Raw genomic sequence first — 25,513 nt, 5'->3', positions numbered from 1 at the left:
AAAAGGCCAATGTTGTAAAAACTCATTTTAAAAAATACTTATAAGACAATTTCTTTAAAGTACAGGACAGTAATCAAAATGCTAATTCAGTAACATGCTCTGCCTCCTCAAGACAGAAACGAGGCCCTCTGGAAAGCACCACTCAACAAGAAAGAAGAAATTATAAGGCAGGATAGAATCAGCAGCTCGCCCTGCTCTGCGCACCTTTCCTAAACATAAAATACACGCACCTACGCAGTATCCATCATGTAAAAGTCCCAGTTCTCCATGGAATTCCATTCTCATTCACATTATAATACCAACAACCCAGTTCTTTTAAGCATTTGTACAGATGACTAAAAACGTATGTGGTATAACAATCACCAAAACCTAAAACATCCCAACGTGAAACAGGCAAAGATGAGCTGGGGTATACAACTAAAAATATTCTTTGATTATAAAAGTTATTTTTTTTCCTTGAAATTTATTATTTAATAGGTTTTGGCAGTTATTATTTCTACAGACTCAAAAAGAGTAATGCATATCATTGCCACAAAATTCACATTAAGCGTCTAAAAAATAGGAGCAATAATTCAACCATTAAGTGACACAAAAAGAAAGAAAATGGAAATAAAATACAGAAACAAAGGAAATACACTTGGCCTAGTTGGGATAGAGGTACTGGAAATCCCCCTCTTGATAAAACATGTTTCCCACTATGAGAACAGGAGGTTTGTATGTTATTTCTGGTTGCAGGTAGAGTTAATGTCATCTCTAAAATGCCATTTGAAAACACAGGCCTTGGTTGAAATGATGTCCCCATTCCCTAAATTCACTGCTGTAAGAGGGACATGTGGCAGAGGGGAGGGAAAAGTGCAGAAATGGATTAACCCAGTGAGCTGGAAACAAAGACTTCTGGTACTAACGAGGCCCAGGGCACTACGATGCCCTCATGGGAATGGGGAACTAGAAAACTCAAGTCACTAAATTATGCACTACTAAACTCATTTTAAGGCAAATCAGATTCCATCATCAATTAGCTTATCAGTTAAAAAAGGGGGGGGGAACCCCACCTAACTACTATTACCACCATCTATAATGGCCAAAATCACATGGTACTTTGATTATTACTGCTCCTCACCTCCCAGCTCAACAAACAGGGATTGACTGAATCTGACATGTATTTTCCTTTACTTTGGCTCAACTGATCAAAACACAATTTTCTCTTTAAATTGAAGTACAATTAATCCTTCTCTCAGGATTTTTACCCTTCATAGACTAGTGACTTCCTACAGCCACTGTGACTATCAACAGTACATTTTAAGTTAAAACAGAAAAGGAAAGGATTCAACCAAAAAATGTCATACCTAGTGGTACTTCCTGTTGTTCTTCAGCAGGGGGCATGTGCGCTTCTAAAATAAGAAAATTACAATACATTACATACTGCTGACCACTGTTTCAAACACAGATTGTATTTAAGTTACAGTGATTATTTTTACAGACATTTCTGGGATACGACTGCAATGATGACAAAAACATTGGGTTTTCACACTATTACAACAAAGAAGAGTTAGCCATAACTTTGCAAAATGTTGTATACTTCTCAAGTGTGCTGTAAAACAGGCTTTCCATATCTGCCTAACTGACTAACCATGACCAAAACTCATTGCCTGTGCAAAGGAGATATGAACTAAAACCCCAGTCTTCACCACAATTTTGCATCAGACTTGATAAGAGAGCTGAGGAAAGAGGTCTAAAGTATCTTGTTAAAAAAGTTTTTCATACACAACCCTAAATGCAACATGAATGAAACAACACAAAGAAACTGAAAGAGAGTCATAAAAGTTAATTACTATCCTTAATAAAGTTTCTGAAAAATAATTTTCAAGATAACATATTCTAAGACCGGCCAAAAATAAGGATATGACTTTTTAAACATCTTGCCTTCTTCCCTGGCCACTTCAACCCATTTGCATCTAAAGAGACCGCAGATAGACCTTATCAAATAATGGTATAATAATATACTGATCTGATTCCATCTATCAAATTATATCACATTTTAAGATCTTCATATCTAACAACCCATTGAACATTACCTTAATCTAGAGATAAGATTACATCAGTTTTCCTTTTGCTCCTGAAGACTTGGAACAGACGTAGGTCAAAAGGAAGAATTTTTATAGCATTTTCTAAAACTCATATATTTATGCAGCTATTTAACCATTTTTCTTCTTAAATTAATTTGCTTCTAATTTTAAGAATAATACATACCCAAATGGAAGATTTGGAAATATTTTTTACATAAAAGGAAAAAGGAAAAAAAAATTCACCTATTCCCACTAATCTCAATGAATATTCTAGCATATTTCGTTGTTTTAGTGGCAGTGCTATGAACAACTCGGTTTCTCTGTTATGAACAGCTTGTTAAGGTTTGCCTACTGATCTCATTCTTAGTAAGTTAGAGAACTACTAGCACTGTATCACCCTTACCAATATTTGTTCTCAGAATGTCTTTTACTTGTCATTTTAAGTCTAAAAAACTTGTGTGCATCATAAAGTATTAATCACATTATTATTTCCATCACTGATGTTATACTAAGAAAGCCTTATTATTATTTCAAGATAAAGCAAATTTTCAATCTGAAATTCAAAATTTCAATTTAGTTTTATTCTGAAAAAGTGTACATTTAACAGACTCACCTGAAATTCATTTTGGCAATGATATAATGGGAGGATTTTTTAAAAGGAAACAGTAAACTTATTATATCAGCACAGACTGATTTTCTTTACTCCAGGACTTTTAAAACCCACTTCAGTATAGATTTCAAATCCTACCTTCATGATGATGGCTCCCAAACACATCAGTCTCAGGTCACACCCATCTAGCTCATATCATTGGCACACCCAACGCCCTACTTAATACCTCCACCTGGGAATCCTGCATCACTCCCAAACTTAAATATCTAATATGAAGCCTTGGTTTTCTCCCATAAACCAGTTTACTCTAGATCCTACTTTTGCCACCATCCCACAGTTGGTAAACAGCCCCATCATTTGATAGTTATTCAAACCAAACCAAAGTCTCCCTTTATTTCTCTTTACTTCACAACCATCAGAAAGGTCCATCAGTTATAATTCAAAAATATATCTCAAATTCAAAACTTGCCCCTCCATTTTCACAGCCACGACATTACTCCAGGCCACCATGATCACTTCCTGGATTGGCACCCAAACATTTCCTTACAGGGTGGTCCCTGCCTCCATTCTTGCCCCCATCTAATCCATTTTCTAATTAGGAGTGAAAGTAATTCCTTAAAATAAGTCAAATTATGCCATACTTCATTTAAGTATTTTTCCCAGATTCCAACTGCACCTGGACTATAATTCAAATTCCTCACTAGGTCTTCCAAGTTCACAACTGATCGGTCACCTGAATCTTTAACGCTTAAACCAATTCAAGTTTAGTTTTCTGTTGCCTATAACAGAAAGTAACCTTCCTGACACAGATGGGGCGGTAAAGAGGGTTTAGGCACAGGGCTGATACAGCCTAACCTCTACTTTTGAATAGATTACCCTAATGCTATCATGACAGGTGGATTTGAAGGAGACAAGTATCTAGTTGAGAAGATGGGCTAGAAGGCTATCACTGCTGTCCAGGAAGGTGATGAGGGCTGAACTAAATCACCAGAGCCACAGAGGAAAGAAGGGATTTGAGAAATGTTTTGGAAGCCCATTCAGCAATACTTGGGATTGATTAGCTACAGAGATGAAGGAAGTGTCAATGATGACACTGTCACTGCTGGTGTGGGAATCCAACTATATTTTGATACATTGAGCCAAGTCAAGGAACAGTGGGCATGAGAAGGTTAGAGGGCACGTGAAGATGATGAGTCCATTCTCACCGACCACTCAGGTTCCAAACACAGAAGCACAGAAACTACAGAGAGGGCTAATGGCACACAGTCCAGAGCCCCACTGCCCTGCAAAAAGAATTTCCTTAGCAGTCTCCACTATATCCTCTACTGGCTTATCAAAATGCCTGTAGAGGATATAATGGTGACTTTGGAAAAGTCTTTGGAAAAACTACTTCAAACACAGGAAAGGCAGGGCCAAATGCATAATTGTAACGTTCCGCCTCTTATATAAAACAATATATGTGGGATGGGTTGGATAAAGTTCTTCCTAGGGATGGGGGGTTTCTCTTTTCTGACTCTGACTGAATAAAAAAACAGACTTGGCTATATTATTCAAAGACAACTGAGTCACGGGAGGTAGGAGAAAATATGAACACTATCCAGTCTGCTACATGAGATAAATTTACATGTGTGTAGTAGTCACAACAGCTGTGGAAGAGTCTCTGTCAGCAGCTAAGTGGAAAATGAGGGCAATTATGGGATCCCCACATTCCCTCACTCCTCCCCATCTTCTCCCATTTCACTCAAGTACTATTAAATATTCTGCCTAACCAAGCTCAGAAGCAACAACCTTTAACCTGAAAACTGACAATGAGTGGCTCAGCAATGAATTCTAAGAGTAACACAAAGAGCAAATGCCATATTACTTGTTCCCTGTGGCAACTTCCTGCCGTTAAAGCCCATGGACCCCAGAGTCCACTGTAGGCCCAAGTCTGGGTTGAATACCAGCTTAGCCATAAAACAAAACAAAACAAAACAAAAACAAAAACCCGCAATAAATTGCTCTACCTTTTCAGTGTCCACTGTGAGGAACAACCAAAATAACATAGGTGAAAGAATACTGCAGGCAGTTAGGATCTCTGTAACTCTACATGCTGTCGAAGCACCACCATGTAATATAGGCAACACCTGTTTTGGAACAATCCCTTCACTTTCAAAAATAGTCTGTCTAGCTGAACCACAACATAAAGAACCCAACTTTCAACCCATCCCTGCCCAAGGCTAACCCTGTCTGACAAAACCACCCTCGCTGAAGAGCCTTGCTATAACCAGTTATTTGCTATTGGACTATCCTGGTTTTATGTTATTGTACTTTTCATAATCTGTAGTTACTTCATCACGTCGGACCACGAGAATGCCAACCCCAAGGAAACCAGAAATCTTAGCCATCGTCTTCACGCTCTCCCTCCTAGCCCCAAGCATCCTACAGACACCAAAGTGTCCAATACATATCTGCTGAATGTGTGAACATAATTTTAATACAAAAAGTAAAACTATCTCTATAAAATTAACTTACCTTCTAAAATTGTGTTTGAATCTTCTACAGCATTATCTAAAAAAAAAAACCAAACACATTTTACATTAACTCACACTAGATTCCTAAATTAACTTATCTCTACTAAGGTAACTAAATTTGGCTCTTTTTAGACTAGGGCCTTCTTATGGAGACTCATAACTCTTATATTAGCATATCAACTTTAATTCCTAAATTATATTCAAAGTATACTTCAAATAGGCTGACATCATCCCTAATGACATAAAACTCACAATACAAGTACAAGGAAAAGAATATATTGACAATATGCAATTACCTCCTTGGAGACTGGAAAATGTCTTGGATTTCTGCCTACATCTGTCTTTGTCCCACAAGTTATCTGAGTTTTAATAAATACAAGGGGGGGGGCTGACTCACAGGAAACACCCATTTAGAGAAAAAGCTTATCTGAACTTTCTAGACCTTCATTTTCCGAAGGTTCGTATACTAGAAAATACACACAAAAAATAATCCTTTAGGGCTACATAACTCACTGTGACACAACATTCCCTGTATGATTTTATGAGCAGAGACAATGTCTAATTCATCCTTGAACCCCTGGGACTTAGTCACTGGCAAGTGGCAGGCTATAGAGCAGGACAGGAAAGAGCCTGGTGTGGAGTCAAACACAGATTCAAAGTCCAGGTCGGCCACCTTTTAGCCATAGGAGATGGGGAAGAACCTTAATTTCTCCCATTTTACAAATGCTTTCTTCATGTAAAATGGGAAAAATTAAGGTTCTTCCCCAATTACTGGTTACCAGGATCCAAAATCTGTTTAGTTCCTGGTGGCACTGAATTTCCCTTTTCTATCTTTCATGTCTGTGGGGGAGGATTCTGGGCTTTCACCAGGCAGATTCTCTGTTTGTTTAGGTAACAACTCTCTGATCTTCCACCTGGAGGCAAACACTCCCGGTGCCAGCCCCTCAGGGTGAGGGTTCAGCTGGCAGGCCATGAACCCACTGCCCGATTTCCCTTTGCTTTGCTGCAAAGGAGGCTCTGGTCTCTTCTTTTGGGCTCAGCTGGGTCACACATCTTTCTTGGTCAACCCAATCCCAGCTTTTTCCATTCTCCAAAATGCCTCACATTTTCTGGTTCACTTCGAGCGAGCTTTCTTATTTTCTTACCACAGTTATCAGTGTAATTTTTATAATCATTTAATAAAGAAAATTTTTTGAGCAACAACTATATTTCAGATACTAATTCTCAGTGCTGGGTAGAGTAAGGGACGATTTCAATGCATCATCTTCTGTCCTTCTGGTGGTACTGGTAAGAGAGAGGAGCAGCACGTTTTTGCTCACTGTCACTTTGAACTCTGCTGTATTTAAACCTGCTCAAGACTCTACCAACTTAAAGAAAAAAAGCCCTTTCTTGAGCCTACTTCCCCTTGCCCCAACTCTCCCCTCCATTTCACAATCTCATTTCTTCAGAGAGTCATTCACATTTGCTATCTCACCCCTCACTTCCTTCCCCAAACACTGCCATCTGCTTGTGGCCCTGACTCACCCCTGCCAAGACTCCTCAGAGACCACCTCATTCCATCTAATGGACGAGCTCCACCTCACCGAGTTAGCGCTCCCAGCAGCTCCTCCCTTAAACACTTCAGTGTGACTGTGTTCTCCTTTCATTTCTTCCTTTCTCCTTCTCAATCTTCTTCTTCACCTGTCTTAGTCCTACCAGGCACGAAATGTTGGCTTTCATCGAAGGCCAGCCACAGAGCCTCCCATACCCCTACACTGTCCTCCCTGCATAAGTGATCTCAGACTTTGGCTTCAATTATCTTGTACAGACTCACCACTCCCAAACTCACAGCCACGAATGCGAGTTCTCGGCTGAGATCCAGGCACCACCAACTAGGTTATTACCTATCCCTCTGGATGTCACGACAGACACTGTCAACATGTACAGACTGGACTCACAGCCTCTTGGCCCTTTCCTGTTTTCCAATCCTGCCTTAGGGGAAAAGCACCATCATCCATCAAAGGCACCTTGCTCTCTGCCCCAGCTACACCCACACATCATGCCCCGTCAATTTTTTCTCCTTACATTTCTTATCTTGTCCGCTTCCCTTTACTGCCACCACCCTGGTTTAAAACTACTTTATCTCTGTCCACCTTCATCTGTGTCCCCTGACAACAGCTCCGGCCAAGGTCACCAGGGGGCCACTGTCATACTAGATGCAATGCATGTGTTCAGTGCCCACCTCGCGTGGGTCCTCAGCAGCATGGGACTCAGCTGAACATCCCTTTGCTGAAACTCATCTCCTCTGATTGCTCTTTAGGCAGAGATGGGACCCAGGGCAAGATCAGATTGGAATAATGGCACTAAACTAACTGGTCTCCCCATATCCACTCCTGTCTCTCTCCAGTCTATATGCTACATGTCAGACCGATCGATCTTTACAAAACACACATCTGATTTTGTAGTGCCTTAAACAATGCCCTGAGGGTAGGTGAATATGCCAGACTAACTCTAGGCATCCTCTGGACCCCAGACACAGTGCAATCTCAGCCCAGATGAGACTGCCAGCCCTCCAGACACATCTTCGCACCTCAGAGGCTTCTTACGACATTCCGCCCACCTTCCCCTTGCCTTGTCAATGGCTCTAATCTTCCCTTCTAACTTCAGGGAAGCCTTCCCTGGTCCACAAACTAGGTAGGTCTCTTCACTATATGCTCTTGTTACACACTGTCCTTGTTCTCACCAGCACTTAGTACAATTTCAAGTAAACACAATTGAAGTTACTTGTGTGATCAAACTGTGTGTGTTCCTCATTAGAACTGCTCTAGTCCTGTTTTAGACATAAAGTAGTTAATATGTATGCATTATATGAATAAATCGATCAGAAGGTAAGCTGGTACTGTCATATCCTAGGTATATCCAATGTAGGCTTAATGCTTTCTAATTTTCAATGTGGAAAGCTGGTTCCCTCCATAGCTTTAAAAAGCCACATGTTTTCCACGTTCTAGATGTAGGGAGTTTAATACGGAATATATTCTGTTGACCTACTGAAAAATGGTTTTGTTTTCACCCTACTTACAACTCACTTACATATGTTCACTTGGCTTCCCTAGTTGGTTCCTGAATGCCGCAAATGTATCTTGTTAGAACACTGTGAATAATCCTATTAATACTTTTATCAAACCCCTTTTGTTTGAAAAAGTTCAGGTTTTATAGCAAGGTAATCTAGGGTATCTCAAAATCTTATGATTCAAAGTGTCTCAAATCTTGATGACCCCTTAGGTCCTACTTTATTACTCTTTTTTAACATGTTAAACTGTGCTTATTCTGATTCTCTGCCTATGAAAACACACTTATTTTTATAACATCTTTTTTTAACACAGTATCTAATTTTACACTTCTTTCCAGTTTGATTTTAAGGTTCTCTGGATCTAGTCTGCAAACTGCCTTCCAAACCTGTTCTTCCTAGCACATTTGGACAAACACTATAATGAGTGGCAGAAATGAGAAAAGTATCTCATCTCTACATACAACTTTTATTTCCAAATTTCTATTCTCTCCTTTAAATTTGAAACTGAAAAGAAAATCTAGATCCAATCATACTGGCCAAGTTATTTAATTTCTTATAAAAATATTAGTTCTTAAAGAACTAGTTCTTAAAGAATCTAGTTCTTAAATTAAATAATTAATTAAATTTTATTAAAATCTATTTAAAATTTATTAAAATTTAATTAAAATTAAAATTCTTAAAGAAACTAATTCTTAAAATTCTTAAAGAATGCAGGATGCTTCCAATGGCATCATTCATACTCCATTAGAGATAGCCACTGTGACTGGTCATCTTCGTAGGGCCTTAAATCTTAAATACATGTGCTTAATAAATTAGCATATCAGGCTTATACACAGCCAGTCCTAATTTTCTTCAATTGAGAACCACCAACTGTCATGAGACCATATATTTCTTGAGAGTCGGGACTCCATATTGCTCCTATTTGAATGTCAAGCCTCCAAACCATCAGCCTGTAAAGTCCTCTATATCTGACTCAAGCACTATACATTTCTCCATCCTTCTTGCTTCACACACGAAGTTATGCTCGGCTGACTCTGTTCCTTTTACAGAGTCATCTATGAAGGTGGCAGAATAAAAATGATATACCATTGGCTTTATCATTTCTTAGTCATATTATCTTATGCAAATCACTTACATTCTCCGAACCTTATTTCTTTCATCTCGGAAGTCGCAAAAAATAGAATCTACTTTGTGGAGTTTAATAAAACAGGCTAGGGAGTGCTTTGGCAACAAACTGAAAATATAAATGCCCAAATCTGAATCTAGTGCCACTCATGCCAAAAACATGCCCAAACTCTTTTGTTTATGCCACTTTTAAGCCTGCAGTGAAATTCTTTTGTACCTTTCTTTATGCTAGTAGACCCATCTCCTTTAAGAGTGGGATTATTTTGTAGAAGAAACTAGAGTAGTTCAACTTTCACTAGTTTTCTATGTCTGATCATTATGTTAGTCGAAAGAGAGCTAAGACTATAAAGTAATGAGATACGTTTTCAGGAATAATTTTTAGCTGCTTCTGAAGGCAACTTGAAAAGAGTTTAAGAAATTACTTAGTCAATGGCCAAACCAATGGGGGTGGAAACCAATCTCCCCAAGTAAATTCTTTGAAAACTCCCATTCATTTGGAGATTTTAAGTTATGGTATTTGAAGCTTAAAACACTACCCTCTATAACTCTAAAAACTATGAGTAGTCTTAAAACAAGTAGATGGCTTAAGGTTGAGAAGCATTTTCAAACCTGGTTCATCATAGTCCTGGTATGTAAGGTCATCTGCAAAAAAGATCATAAAACTCAGTATTAAACGGATCATTCTATGCAACTGCTTAACTAAAAAAAAAAAAAAAAAAAAAAAAAAAAAAAAAAAAAAAAAAAAAAAAAAACAAAACACACACACACACACAGCTTAATCTCAAATACAGAATTCTGTTCTCTTAAATATCAGTGTCTGTGGTCAGTGATAGGTACCTCTGCCCCAAAAACACTAGACACAGTAAAAACACTAGACAAGTAAATTATTTTCATAAAAATTCTTCAAGCTGGCATATAGTAAGATATGCAAAAGTAGCATTAAAGATTAATATCCTGTATTGTCATGGTGCCAGTGTAGATGAGCTAAAATATGAAAGCCTGATACTCTTTTCATAATCAAATCTTGTTACAAAGCAAAAAGACTTGTATTAGGTGTTAGGATTCCTTCTCTGACTCCCTTGAAAGAAAAATCACTTTAGCATAGCATTACAACCATAAAGCCTTGAGTAATGTTTACAGTCTAATGAAAATATTCATTCAGTACCTGCTTCGTGGTACCTTCTTTCATCATCACCCACTACTGGCTCCATGGAATCTAAAAGGAAAAACATATACACCTTTGTCAAACGTGAAAAAACCAAATACATTACTAGATGCCATTCTGAAGTATTTACAAATTAATTCCAATTTTCACCAGTGGGTGAGATAGATATTATCATTATCATTCAGTAAAATTTAAGCTGAATAAAGGTCCATAATTTGCTCTCTCAGTCACAAAGACAGGAAGGAACAGAACCAGTGAGACTCCACTACACCACTCCGCCTCGTCAATTCCCGAATTGCCTTCCCAGCATCCTATCTACAAAGGGCAAAGTCCCAGTGGTGGTTTGAAAAATACATGTCCTTTTTTCCTCATTCCTCCATGTAATATTAAACTATATTCAGGAATTTCTATAAATGTCTGGGCAACCAAAAAGGACTGTGAGTATTGTAAAGAAGACTCTGTCAAATCTGAGTCAATCATTAACCCTGGGGTAGAATGGCCTTGGCCAGTGCCTTAAACCGAAACATATCACAAACCTGGATTGTCCTGCTCATACATCATCTCTTCCATATCCTGATTATAAACCTGTGAAGCTGTAAGTTAAGAAATGATTAGAAATTACAAATCTATCTCAAGAAGGATTGCACGTGATACACAAAATAGGAAAAGCATAATATCCAGGAGTGACAGAAATGTAAAATCAAATCATAATGATGCTCACATTTATAGTCACCCAGGCACTCACTTGGGGAAATGCCGAACACAAAGATGAATGAGACAGTCCCCATCATCAATGGGTTTATAACTGAGCCGCAAACTGGTGAGGCTATAGTCTCACTTAGATTATACAAATTCAACTATATTCAGCCAAAGACTAATGAGACAGAGACAGAGACAGAGAGACCAGAGACGGCGGGGCAGGTGAGCCCTCCTCCCGTCCACTCAGCAAGCACCTGCTGCAGAGCGTGCCTGAGGAAGAGCACACGCACCCCAGCCCCTCACCCTTGGACCCAATACCTGGGTACTCCCAGATCGCAATACAATTCTAGCATTTGTTGAAGCGATATAGGTCCTCTGTGTCAGCCAAGGATATCATGGGGTCCTCAAGCACAAAGAAAGGGATCTATTCTAGCACTGGAAGAAAAACTGGCCAACACAGGCTGACTGAGAGATGACATGTCCATCTCCAGTGTGGCCATATCTTCTGAGGATGCCTGACTAGCGACAATACACAATTTTGACCTTTCTTTGACTTTGTAATTTAAGACTACAAACATGTACTTCTACTGTATCTCTTGGCCTAGCCATCCCATTACAGTGTATTTATCTTCAGGAGTGGACTTCAAAAGCACAAAAACTATATTCACAAAGAAACATATAGATGAAATTATGACATAATATATCTAAGTTATATATATAATAATTAACTATATTCTATATATTTTATGACATAAAATATATTAATAGATAACCATAGATAATGTTTTCTCTCACGATGATCTTTATAGGAAGAGACTCATTCTAATTAAAAAATAGTATTAAGTTTAAATCTCACCTGTCTCTTCTACAGGGTAACTATCTTCAGTTTCTGAAAAGAATAACACCAAATCAATATTACTACTTTCATCAAGTTGTGTGCATATATACTGTAGATTTAGATCCTGAATCTATGCTTGTCATTGATTTTATTTTGAAAGCAAATAATTATTAAAATAAAACATTAAAAAAAAATCCATTAACTGTTTTGCTAAACACTTTATCTTCTACTAGAACTACACTTAGAAATGCCTCATTCTTTTCGACCCACTCAATGCCCCCAGAGCCTGGACTAATGAGAGGATGACTTGAACAGGGAACCAAGTGACAGGGCTGGACCTGGAAAAGGGGCTGTCGTGGTCTACTTCACGTTCCAGCATGGTGTCCTACTGTCTAGAGCAAAAGCACAGTCTATAGATGGGAACACAAGGAGAGACAGAGGAGACTTTCTAAGACGGGGAGCTGACAGGTAAATGGGTTCATAATTGAACCCTCAGACCCCCCAGAGCAAAAGGCTGCAGCCACAGGATTCTCACTACTCCACTGAACCTTGTTAATTTAACAACTACCTGAATTAATTTAATTTAATTTCTGAAGACTATCAATAAACAACTTTTAAGTTCACACTGAATCTATGTCCCAATTAAAGACAACGTCAGAAAGTAAGGTATTCTCAATCTGTAAACTTTTTAGAAGTATTTCTTCCTACCCCCAATCTATAACTCCTAACCTCAAAAAATAGCAAACTCGTTAAGTTTCAAGTTATTTGAGAGTTTTAACTGAAATGTGTTATGTAAGCAGTACCTAAGATACCAAAATTCTGAGTAACTGTCAATCTTCCTGACCCAGCTTGGCTGAAGACAGGAGGGAGCAAGAGATACCAGGAAAATGTGGAAATCATTTAATCGGCATCCCTTACTTAGAAATTAGAAACATTTTTTTCCCCAGGGAAACTGTAAGATACATGATAACTAAAGGTCTAAAGTTTTGTTTTTTGTTTTTTTAAGATTTATTTACTTGTTTGAGAGAAAGAAGGAAAAAGAGGAAGAGAGAGAGGAAGAGAGAGCAAGTGGGAAGGGGCAGAGGAAGAGGGAGAAAGAGTCTAGAGCAGACTCGGTGCTAAGCATGGAGCCAACATGGGGCTTGATCTCATGACCCTGAGATCACAACCCTGAGATAATGACCTGAGCCAAATCCAAGAGTCTTATACCACCCAGGTGCCCCAAAGTTCTCAAGTTCTAAAGCTGGTCTAGAAATGCCTATTGTCAATGCACAATGCAGCTGAACTCATATACAAGCTCAAAAACATTCTGAGTGTACATTTCTCATAGAAAATTATGCATTATATACAATTTTGTAGTTTGGTATGGAAACCAAACCATTGGTGAGAACATGATTTCTATGGAAAAGTATATTTCCTACTCTCAACAATAAGCATGAATGTAAGTTTTTTTTTTAAATATATTCATTCATATATCAAGAGTTTCTTGCTTTTAGTTTTCCAATAAACTACATATTGTGAAAAGGAGATACACTTTACTTTTTCATTACTCCTTTGTGCTTTAAATAAAGGTCTTAACAACCATTTACCAATTTTGCTGTGACCAGGCTACCTTTCCACTCAATGTTTAGCCCGTACAGGTTCTATGCCTTCACCTGATTCCCCTGGGGCTGTGAGGATCGAGGTGCACACCTTAGCCTGTCCACACCCAGCAGTCTAGAACACAAGGGGAGGCACGTGCAAAAATCAACAGCCTGGCCACGCTCCTGCTGAACCGCGGCTGCACTGTGATAGAACCCGGGGAGCTGGCACAAAGATCCATTCTAGAGACCGCCCCTCTGGTTCACTGAAAGCATGCTTTTAAAAGCTCTCTAGGCAATCTTAATTGTATCCAACATTGAAAAATATTTGTAGGGATGTCAAGTACCGCTTACATGGCCCATATTCATAAGAAATTCCCTCTCTGAATCCAAGACCTTATTACTCTGAATCTTCCTGCTTTCATTGGTGCTATGGATTTCATTTACTGCTTGTTTCTCTGCCCGTCTACTTGCCTAAACTTGATTTAGGCTTAGCTAATCCTTAAACCCTGCCAGCCACCTCTTATCCAGATCCTCTGTGGCATGTGGGGCCATGTTGTTGCATGGATCCTGATGCAAGCTAACCATAGACTCCGATGATTATTATATGGTGGAACATAATGGACTAGATGGTTGATTTTGTGTGGATGCTCTCAACCTTTTTCTTTAGTTTTACTCTTAAGAAATGAAAGTCTCATCTCAAACTATGTTTCAGTAGTATTCACTTTAGGTATAAAATTATATCCACACAAATATGTCATTTATATGCTTCTATTTTCTAAATAAAACATCATTAATCAGAGTACAACCTATGGATTAAAATCTTTCAGGGCACCTGGCTGGCTCAGTGGGTAGAGCACGTGACTCTTGATCTCAGGGTCATGAGTTAAAGCCCCACATTGGGGAGAGAGCTTACTTTAAAAATAATTAAAAAGTTAAAAAAGGATCTTTCAACAGCTCGGTAAAGTCTTAAGGGCCACCTTAAAAAAGATCGGAGAATAGATACCATAAGAACAAAGCATGTGTGCTCATTTAATAAGGCTTCAAAGAAATACTCATGGGAGTGACACATTAAAACATAGCAAAACACAAAATGTATGAAAAAAAGTTTTCTTCATCAGAGAAATTCCTTCTCTCTATAGGTCAACAGTGAATAACTATACCTCTAACTTGCCTTCTGCAGATAATTCAAGGTAAACTACTCAATGGATTTTTAAATAACCAGCATTTAATGGAAGACACTGATACAGAACAGATATTAGCAAACTAGGATTTTTGTACATAAAGTTTTCCTGAAACATGGCCATACATATCCCTATTCCTACATATACCTAATACGTAGGTATTATTTAAGGCTACTTCTGCACTATTGATAGCAGAACCGAGTAGTTTCAATAAAGGCCATATAGTTTGCAAAGCCTAAAATATTGACCCTCTAAGCTATTTCCAAGAAAAATGTTGTCAATGCCTGGCATAGAAGCTAAAAACTGTGTTCTATAAACTGTGACTATGGAGTTCATATTAGAACAAGCGTTTGTGACAGATTGCCAAATAAAATATTTCATCAATTTTCTGAATTTCTTCTGATACATGGCACTCCAGGAAGAAAGGCACAGTAGAAGCAATTTCACTTACCTTCTATTTTTATAAGGACTTTATATATTCTGATTCCTTAAAAAAGTGCTTTGAGGGGCACCTGGGTGGCTCAGTGGGTTAAAACCTCTGCCTTCAGCTCAGGCCGTGATCCCGAGGTCCTAAGATTGAGCCCCACATCGGGATCTCTGCTCAGCAGGGAGCCTGCTTCCTCCTCTCTCTCTGCCTGCCTCTCTGCCTACTTGTGATCTCTGTCTGTCAAATGAATAAATAAATCTTTTTTTTAGGTGCTTTAAATCAAAATCAAGATTTCTATTTATTTTAGGGAAAAAATTAGTTTTAATTGGACTTCCCAGCTTCCACTTAAAAAGAAACTTCAGATTAAAAATTAAATTTTGGTTTTAAAGGTGTTTAAGAAAGACTTCAATAATCATAATTACAAAGTGACTGCTGGGTTTTATTCTGAAACCAAAAGACATTTCCTACCTTCGTGAAATGTTCTGGTCTCCAAGGGCTCAAATCTATCATCTGCATCACTTCCTACAAGGAAATCATCATCTTCCAGTTGTGGTTCTCTTGCTTGTCCAGCCTCTTCTTGTTGCACATCATCGTCTCCTTGAATGGTCACAACGAACAAAGTCACACAAGTCCACACCAAGGGCCCAGAGGCAGCAGCTAACACGAACGCGTAAGCCTCTTCCGAAGGGCTGCCACATACCCGCTCCTACTGCTGGGCACTCCCTGCCCCTCATCTGGGCCATCGCACATACTGTTGCCCGCTCTAAGCCTCTGTCCTCACTCTGGTCAAGTGCTAGTCCACCTGAAGGGGGCAAAAGCCTTCTCTCACTAGAACATGAACTCACCAAGCACAGGGACCTCATATATTTACTTACTATGTATGCCCAGCACCCAGGGCCTTGCTTAGCCATAAGAAATGCTCAGTAAGTATTTAAGGAATGAATAAAGGAATTCCTAATTGCTAATGTATTTGCCTCTTCAATTATCACCAGGTCAGAGAGAAGATCACCTTGGGACCACTCACTGAGAACTGGTCTAAAACTCCACACACCAATCTTTTTTTTTTTTTTTTTAATATTTTATTTATTTATTTGACAGAGAGAGAGAGAGAGATCACAAGTAGGCAGAGAGGCAGCCAGAGAGAGAGGGGAAAGCAGGCTCCCTGCTGAGCAGAGATCCTGATGTGGGGCTCAATCCCAGGACCCTGGGACCATGACCTGAGCCGAAGGCAGAGGCTTTAACCCACTGAGTCACCCAGGCGCCCCTCCACATACCAATCTTAAGTAACTCTATAAAATGCTCTGTTGCAAAGAATGGCCAAACACCCCTGGTCAGCTGTATGCTAGGTCATCTGCATGAGGTCACATGTGCTATACTTTGCATCTAATGGTTGCTATGTGGAGCCTGTAAGTTACACAGAAATGCCTATTCTTCTCTTCTGAGACGAAGATATGATATCCTGAGCTGTTCTGCTTTGTTTGTGTAGATGCTGGATAAGCTACTTATCCCGCTGCGATATGGTTTAGCCTGTCGTCGTGGTATAAGAAACTCTCCCAGCAGTAACCTGATGTGGCTTCAAGCAGAGTATGTCTTATACATATAACACTCCAGCCAAGCAACATAAGCGACTTAGCTATGTTCACAGGGCCATAAAGGGCTCAGGAGTGTGGGGTCTCCAGTGTGTGGCTCCAGATCTAGTTTTTCCACATCAGCTGTGACACCCCAGAGAAGTTACATAACTACTTTGTGCCAAAGAATTTTCTCCCATAAAAAGGAAATAGTAGGGCGCCTGGGTGGCTCAGTGGATTAAAAGCCTCTGCCTTCGGCTCAGGTCATGATCCCAAGGTCCTGGGATCAAGTCCTGCATCGGGCTCTCTGCTCCACGAGGAACCTGCTTCCTCCTCTCTCTGCCTGCCTCTCTGCCTACTTGCAATCTCTGTCCAATAAATAAAATCTTAAAAAAAAAAAAAAAAAGAGAGAAAATAATAGGACACCCTACTTATAGCATTGTTGTGAGATTTAAAGCACTTGGACAGGGGCGCCTGAGTGGCTCAGTGGTTTAAGCCGCTGCCTTCGGTTCAGGTCATGATCTCAGGGTCCTGGGATCGAGTCCCACATCGGGCTCTCTGCTCGGCAGGGAGCCTGCTTCCCTCTCACTCTCTCTGCCTGCCTCTCTGCCTACCTGTGATCTCTGTCAAATAAATAAAATCTTAAAAAAAAAAAAATAAAGCACTTGGACAACTGCCTAGACCACAGTAACCACTTAGGTGTTACTGTTTTATGTTATTCTTGTTGTCATCATCATCATCATCATCATCATTATCATCAGGTTATTGCTATTTCTGCTGCCACTAAACTCTCCTCAAACACTGCAGGAAGGCTTCCTTCCCTCACCTTTAGTACGGCGTAGCAATGTCCTCTGCTGGTACTGAACTGTGTGGGCCCATTTATGGCCACACTATTTATTTGTTTTCTGTCTTTCAGTCACAGCCTGCTACATTGTTTCTCCTCATTTCAGGTTTTCAGCTAATCCGCAAACCAACCACCAATTCTAACTCCTGTCCCTGATTTTACCACACTCCCTCTTCCATATTCTTTTTTCCTTACTCTTATATTATCCAGGGGAACTTCATGGTTTTCACATGAGCAGGATTTAATTCTTGGCCACCGCTACTTAATGGAAAGTCTCTGTTTTCAGTAGGGAAAGCAACCAAACGTCATGCTTTACCTGAGTCTCCCTTGCTCGTCAGTGACAGCCCAGTAAAACAGTTCCCTGAAGGCTGACTACATCTGAGGCACTGCCAAGCCCTCTTCGGCCATTATAGTAACCCTAGGAAGTAGGTACTATCATCCCCCTTTGAAGGACAAGGACCTTGAGGAACTTGGCTAAAGCCACACAGCTAGTACATGATAGTCACAGGCCCTGAAAACACCACGATGAAGTGCAGAACGTGCGGCCAGAGTCTACCACAGAGATGGTACTCAGGGAGGCCATGTTTCGACCGGAAAACACACACACACCAGCCAGAGATAGAGCAGGTACGAAGGTCCTGAGGCAGACAAACTTGGCAATCACAAGGAAAAGAGAGCATGTGCACTGGAGGAAACTGACTGAGAGGAGAAAAAGAAAAAGAACAGGCATATCAAACACAGACCCAACTGGATGCCTCTGTAGCCATCATACAGAAGGGGACAGTGATGCTGCCACACTGCGGTCCAGATGCACGCTGGAGGCCAAGCTGGAGGGACTTGCCCATCGGTCCCGTATGAGGCAACAGGAGGAGAGAGAAAAATAAGGAAACTCCCAGTTTTTAGCTTAAGCTACTAAGTAGGGGTCAGACCATGACTAAATATAAAAGAGTAGAATAAAAGTAAAATTTTAGGGGGTGGGGGAGAGCTTTGAAATGCAAAGGAATCGAGAATTGTGTTTAAGTCCATTTTGAGTCTGAGATGCCCATAAAAATACATGCAAATGGAGATCAACAGACAGTTGGATAAGCCAGGAGCTCAGAGGACATAGGGCTGCAGATATATACTCGGAAGCAACACAAATTACATTTAAATCCATGGCCTCTGTGAATTTCTAAGTAAAGAAGAGAGTAAGTCCAAGAGGAAGGCTTGCGGCCAGAAACCCAGGCATGCTAGACTTGATAGACATTTGGATGGGTGGCTTCCTACACCCACCCATCCAAATGTCTACCATATCGTCCCACTTTTCTCTCTCCCCACCTTGGCTAACTTTGGTTCGACCGACCATCCTGACCCATTCAGGTCACCAGTAGGGCCCCCATCTCCTTTCCCCGCAGCACACTTCCTCCGCTCCTGTTCACAGGCAGACAGACGGCACAGTGCTTCCTAGTGCCCTCCAGTGGCTCCGATTCCTTTGTGAATCAAGTACAAACACCCTTTGCCAATCACTCTCCACCTAGGTACTCCACTGGCCGACCACTCTGAACTACTCTCGGATCTTCTTTTCCTCTGGGCTTGGGCCTTTTGCTTGGGACCCTCCACGAACAACACCCACCTGACAAAGCACGACCTTCACCTATTAAGTCCTTCAGCTATTAAGTCAGAAAATCACCTCTTTGGGGAAGCCTTTGCTAATGCCAACGTCTATGCAAGGCCTACACAGAGCCATTACAGTTCACTGTTACAGCACTGTCCTCATCATACTGAAATCCCTGATTTATTTAGACTGCATCATCCTTATGTTAGGTTAGAGTTGAACCAAAGATGTAGGAAGGGAAAGCCCGGGCTTGCCCAGAGGGGGAGTCACATGCTCAGAAGCAGCAGCTCTCCTGGCTGAGTAGAAAAGCCAGGAATGCACAGACACGGGCTCCTAGACCCCAGAGAGCCAACGACAAAAACCCCCAGCTCAGCTGCAGACAGTCTCCCCAGCAGGCACAGACAGAGACGGACAGGATGTTTTACACATAACATCCAAACACGCAGGACTGAGGAAGATGGTTTAGCATGCCTGCTAAAGCAATTTCAATGATAGAGAGCCCCAGTTGTTTTTAAGAAACATAATTTTTTCCTTTAGGACTCTCTTCAGCTGACATCAAACCATTAGGCATATCAGGCTACCATGTGCTCTGCCTTCTTCAAAATCCCTTTGTGAGTCACATCTTGGGGTTATACGCTCTGCTTTTATCAAGGGGTGTTTCAAGAAATAGGCTCATAAAATCTTAACGCATGGGTTTCTAAAGTATAATTTAATATTCTCTGTACAGAACTGCATGTAAGAAATGCTTTAGATGTAAGATTTGGGGAAATGTTTTATATTCTCTATGTAGATAGCATGTTCATTTCCTCCCTGGTAATATGACTGATGTACTTTTTGCTCTGGCGACCACCCAAGTATGCAGCAGGTTCGGCGGTCGACAGCAGCCCGATAGCCCATTACAGCTTGCCTGGTTGTGTTCTACTTTCCTCTTCCCTGTTCTTGCCATCTGTTCTTGATGTATCATTGGTCTTAACTCATTTCTTCTTATTTATTCCTACCATTTCTTTATTAAACCTATGTGATAAGTTCCTTAGCATTAAGGCAGAAGATAAAATGAGACCAGTGCTCTCTCAGAAATACCTGTCTCCAATAATTTAAAAAACCACCCAGTTATGACTTAAATTTAAAAATCATGTCAAAGTCACTTCATGTAATTAGTGAGCAAGCAATTTGAGCAAGCAATGCATGAGAAAATGGGTTTTAATTCATACCATGTTCTGTGTAGACTGACTCATGGAGAAGGGGCTGAATTTGTTCTTCTACTTCATCTTCAATATACCGAGGTCCTAAAATGATTACAAAACATAACTAAGTAGAAAAATATCTCGTATTAATGAATAACATGAAACATGACATTCAGGTACACACATTTCAGTGAATATATTTGGTTCATCAACTATGCCACCTTTTCATATTTGTTTGCGCCCTTTTTATAAGTTGGCAAACACAGTAAATATTTAAGATTGGTTTTATTTTGACAGAATATATAAATGTTTAGCAAACATCTCACAGAGCAAAATTACATGTGTTCTAATTAACAAAATTCACAATCATGATAGAATAAAGAAAAAGGGATGGGCAAAGCTTTCAGGAGGGAAGTACTGGGAAACAAAGATTAAAATGTGGAAGATGAGGCCAGTATACACGAAAGGGCATGACCAGTCACTGTCTTCCCTGACAGTCAGGAGAAAGGGCCCCCTGGCTGGTGTGAGGACTGAGAGGGTCAGAACTGAGAAGACCCCACATGAAAACTGGCAATCCTTCCAGCTTTGGAGAAGCCCACCCGCCAGATCCCGCCGGATTGCAAGAGATATAAATTACAAAAGTCAACACTATCAGTTAACGACATCCCGACAACACTGTGCTGCTTATCGGATTACGGGGTTTGTTGAAATGTGGCGCAACAAATAAGAAGCTATAATGACAGTGACACTGTGATAAATTTTCTTTAACAAACATCCATGTTCAGTAAATTGAAGTAGCGCTAGACTCGGTATCATGTGTGCTGTCACTGGAAGCAATGCCAATGACATCAGTTGGTTACCCTGACCTGTTAAATCCTCGATGACAAAAACAGAGTAAACTCCTTTGAACTGCTTCAGGTAGGAAAAAGTTTAAGAGCCTGTTAAGCCTAATCACATTACCAAACCATTCCTGAAGCACAGAAAGTACCTTCTATTTTTATAGATGGTTATATGGCACAAACCACGTTTATATGTATTTGCATATAATTACAGAAGAGCCAGCCCATCTCTGTTCTTCCCTCCTTGGCTCTCACAATGCCCATGACAGCTTCCTAACCAATTCCTAGTTTCACAAGTGCTGACAGCACCATCCACAGAGAATCTAATATTGGTAACTAGAGTGGATGGCACTCTGTTCCTTTGCTTAACCCTCTAATAGCTCCCTCTGCCCGAACAGAGGAAAATCTAAGCTCCTCAGAACAGAACAGAAGACCTCCACAATCAAGACCTGCTCCCATGCCTCTCCAGAATCACCTGCTACTAGCCCTGGCTTTGAACTTGGGGAGTCCACCATGCTGTTTCATCCTTCCATGATTCTGTGATGTTCCTCCTTTCCTCTGGGGAGGGTTAGTACAGGCAGAAGCTAGACTGTAGTGAGTTAAAAACTGGGTGGAACATAAGGTGAAGAATCTATCTATTGTAGATTCTTGTTTCAAAATTCTGGCTACTACAGGGCCGGGGACTGGAGGGCAGATACAAAGTTCTGTAGGGACCAAGAGAGGGTTTACTTTACTGTGTTGTAATGAAAGGTATGTACCTGGGTTTGTAGGACAGAGAAAAGAAAGAAGCCAAAAATCTAGATAGTAGAAAGGTTGAAAGGCAACATTTAAACTAAACCAAACATTGCAAAGAAGTTGAAAGGATATGAGTTGATAATAAACTGATGGATTCAGAAGGACAAGTTATCATGTAGAGTAGTATTAAGAAAAATTTTTAAAAAGGAGAACAGAAACAAATGGCACATTTCAGAGTGAGTTATTACCTTTGGAAAAGAAGATTTTTAAATTATAAATTTATTTAGTTCAACGTAACATTTAGTGCAATGGAGATGCTAAATCCAATACACATTTAATTATAAGACTTTTTTTTTTAAAAAGTAGCTCTTTTGCTTGAGTTGTGGTATTCTAAAGGATCGGGAGGGAGAGAGTAAATTCCAGGATTATGTTTTGAACAAATAAAAACATCAGAGCAGCACAGGGATCTTAAAAGGGAGAAAAGAAAATCAAATATTCATACAGTGATAATAAAATTAGAGTACTAGAGTTGCCAGTAAATATGTAGTGTCATACCAAACCCTTCCAATAGGTGGCAAAATGAAACCAAATTTGGGAGAATGATTAGGTAAAGGGAAGACTTGCAGTAAATTAAATTGCACTTTGCAATACATAGCACAGCAGAAACAGGAAATGAGAGTAATAGATTTGAATTTCATTTGCCAATAATTTATTCACAGATTTTAGGAATCTTCCTTCTGTGGGTCACAGGCCCTTGGGCAACTAAGGAGATAACTGAGTTTATCTATGAACTCATGTGGATATACAACGGGCCTCCACAGCATTACGTGGGGGTCTGGGAAGTCTCTGATGGAGAAAGAGGACCCTCCTATTAGAAAGACTGGGAGCCCAGTAGGCCTCTGTTACATCATGGAACAGTCAATGACGACACTTGTGTACACTGCATGTCTGACTGTTTTCACTGCAAGAAGTTCTGGAACCGGAGAAGCCCGGCATTCAGTTCCTAACTGCTCCTCTGTGCCTTCGATTCTTGATTCCCCCAAATTAAAATTATCCTGTGTAAATTTTTACCAGAAAACATTAAGTTTACTCCAAAATCTCAGAAGAGAAGGAGAAAAAAATACATCATATTCCCGTAAACATTGTGACACAAATTATGGGTAAAGCAGCTTCTGGAAACAGCCCGCGGCACAGCCAGCAGCCGGAAGCACATCTGGTCGGAGGTGGAGGAGAGCTTACCTGAGTCCTCGGGAACCTGATCCTCCAGCCACGGGTATGGCTCAGCTTCTTCCGGTGGGACTGTTGGCTTTGAAGCAGATCCTTCTTTAAGGCCTGCATTTTTATTCACAAAGTTAACTTGAGTTTTTTTCTTTCCTTTTTTTTTTTTTTTTTGACATATTAAGTCAGGAAAAACAACATTCTCGAACACTTCATCAACAGTACAAGTAATTTAGTTTCCAAGACTTCGTATTCCCTGAGAATGTGGAGGTGCTTAAAATCTGAAGTCGGAAGGTAGACTACTCTTTAACCTCATATGGGCCTTGACTGTCTCTTTACCTAAGTTAACCTTTCACTTAAAAACAATAAAACAAAAAATCCCTGCTTAAGCACTCACGGATCTCTAAAATAATCCTGTCTATACTTGCCAAAAGAAGTTCAATATGAATTCAAGCTCCCCGTGTTCAAAAGTGATTAATTAATTGCTGTTTGAGCTCTGAATCCAGCTGCGAGACAACTAAGATACACTTGAATTTGTTATTTGTTTCAATGCCCTATTTTGATTTAGATATAATTACCTGCTCTTCTTAAAAACTATAGTTAAAAATGAGAATCAAATCATACATAACTATTTACAATCTTCCCAAGGTACCACTTACAATCATACTGTTCTATAAAGAGCTAAAAGACATGCAAACAAGGTTTTGTTTCTTGTTTTTTTTTTTTTAAACGTCTTAAGGAAAATAAAACATGGGGTAAATAAGCATGAAAGCTGATTTTAAAAGCCAACACAAGTCTATGTTAGACTAAATTATTTCTTTGATATTCTATTTGAAGAACATTAAAATCGACCTCAATTAAATACAACTCTTTAGAAAGCTAACCCAGGTCCCAGAGTCTGTCATTCCTTCTACCAGCTCCTGGCTCTATGTTAACCCCAGCAAGAATCTTGTACCAACAACTGTTACCAGAGGAAGTGTGTCGTGCACGTCAGTGACCTACAGTGAAAAGGTCAGTACAGATCTGAGAGGCATTTTTCTTCTCTCAAGCTCTTCAGACCACTCTTAATGTCCATATGCTATTGTAATCTGCAAAACTCTCAATGTCTTTTACTTGTTTTTGATTCCTTGTACTTTTCCTGACTGTTCCCTTCTCTTTTCTCTCATTGGCAAAAACACACTCCCACCTTCTTCTCCCCAGTCCTAAAGAGAGTGAGACAGATACACAGGATTCTACCCCATCACTTATATTTGCTTTAGTTACTTATCTTCCACACAATTTACATAAAAAACCTGACACTATCAAAACAAACACCAGTGGATACAGCTGTGTTCTACTCCTACCAATATAGGGACTTTGAACTATAATGTAGACTCCAAAGGGATCATACACAAATAACCATGAATCCTAAATGTAGTTCAATTTCAGGGGGAGATGGGTAGAGACGAAGGCCTTATTAATAATAAACCCATTACATTTCAAAATTCAAATTTAGGACTGAAAACTCCCATGCTCTTTCCCATTTAAATAACTCCTTCCTCAATAGTCTCTCAACTGTTAAAGGAACAGGTATGAAACTATTCATTGCTACGTTCTGCTGTAAACCTTCCAAATTGTGTCATTGATCTTTGTACTCTCAGCACCTTGGGAAATGCCTGGCACATAACAGGTACCCATAAGCACCTTCTAGAGGGCTGAACGCCCCCAACAGTGAGGCTCCTGAGGTCTGCAGAGATGCTCTGTGACCAGGGCTCCCTGGCAGCACTAGAGAGGCGAAAGGCTATAAAGGTGGGAAAGCGGACTCAGATCAGTTTCCTACTATTATTAAAGAGATTCTTATCTGTGCCGGGCATCCACCACTACAGCCCAGGTTCTGTCCGTTGTGCTGGAATTGTTATTTCTTCCTCAGAAATATCTCCGTTTGGATGAAAACTCACAGGGTCATTCTTCACTAATCCTCAATGCAGCAGGTTTTCAAATTGTGCTCCGTGGGTTCAATAAGCAGTGAAATAGTTCCCCACCAGACAATAAAGATTAAACGGCCTGCAAATCCCATTCTTCTTAGATTTTTTTTTTAAGATTTTATTTATTTATTTGACAGAGAGAGATTACAAGTCGGCAGAGAGGCAGGCAGAGATAGAGAGGAGGAAGCAGGCTCCCTGCTGAGCAGAGAGCCTGATGCGGGACTCGATCCCAGGACCTTGAGATCATGACCTGAGCCAAAGGCAGCGGCTTAACCCACTGAGCCACCCAGGCGCCCCCTTCTTAGATTTTT

The 25,513-nt window shown here is 40.0% G+C and overlaps 1 protein-coding gene across 3 annotated transcripts in view; it reads right to left on the bottom strand.

Annotated features, from left to right (window-relative positions):
- The window catches only part of ASPH (aspartate beta-hydroxylase), a 219,549-nt gene that overhangs the window by 127,772 nt on the left and 66,264 nt on the right, over window positions 1-25,513 (bottom strand). For all 3 annotated transcript variants that reach the window (XM_045075744.1, XM_045075745.1, XM_045075746.1), the window contains 9 exons: window positions 23,260-23,352; window positions 20,474-20,548; window positions 15,725-15,853; window positions 12,084-12,116; window positions 11,065-11,121; window positions 10,529-10,579; window positions 9,973-10,005; window positions 5,191-5,226; window positions 1,347-1,391 (listed from right to left, as the gene is read on the bottom strand). In XM_045075744.1, the coding sequence (XP_044931679.1) occupies window positions 1,347-1,391; window positions 5,191-5,226; window positions 9,973-10,005; window positions 10,529-10,579; window positions 11,065-11,121; window positions 12,084-12,116; window positions 15,725-15,853; window positions 20,474-20,548; window positions 23,260-23,352 (552 nt within the window). The remainder of the gene's footprint in view (window positions 1-1,346; window positions 1,392-5,190; window positions 5,227-9,972; window positions 10,006-10,528; window positions 10,580-11,064; window positions 11,122-12,083; window positions 12,117-15,724; window positions 15,854-20,473; window positions 20,549-23,259; window positions 23,353-25,513) is intronic.

Source organism: Mustela putorius, unplaced genomic scaffold (assembly GCF_011764305.1).
Source record: "Mustela putorius furo isolate JIRA1106 unplaced genomic scaffold, ASM1176430v1.1 tig00000151_pilon_pilon_pilon, whole genome shotgun sequence".
Taxonomy (NCBI): domain Eukaryota; kingdom Metazoa; phylum Chordata; class Mammalia; order Carnivora; family Mustelidae; genus Mustela; species Mustela putorius.
Note: the sequence above shows the minus strand (reverse complement) of the source record. Positions and strands in the feature narration are given on the sequence as shown.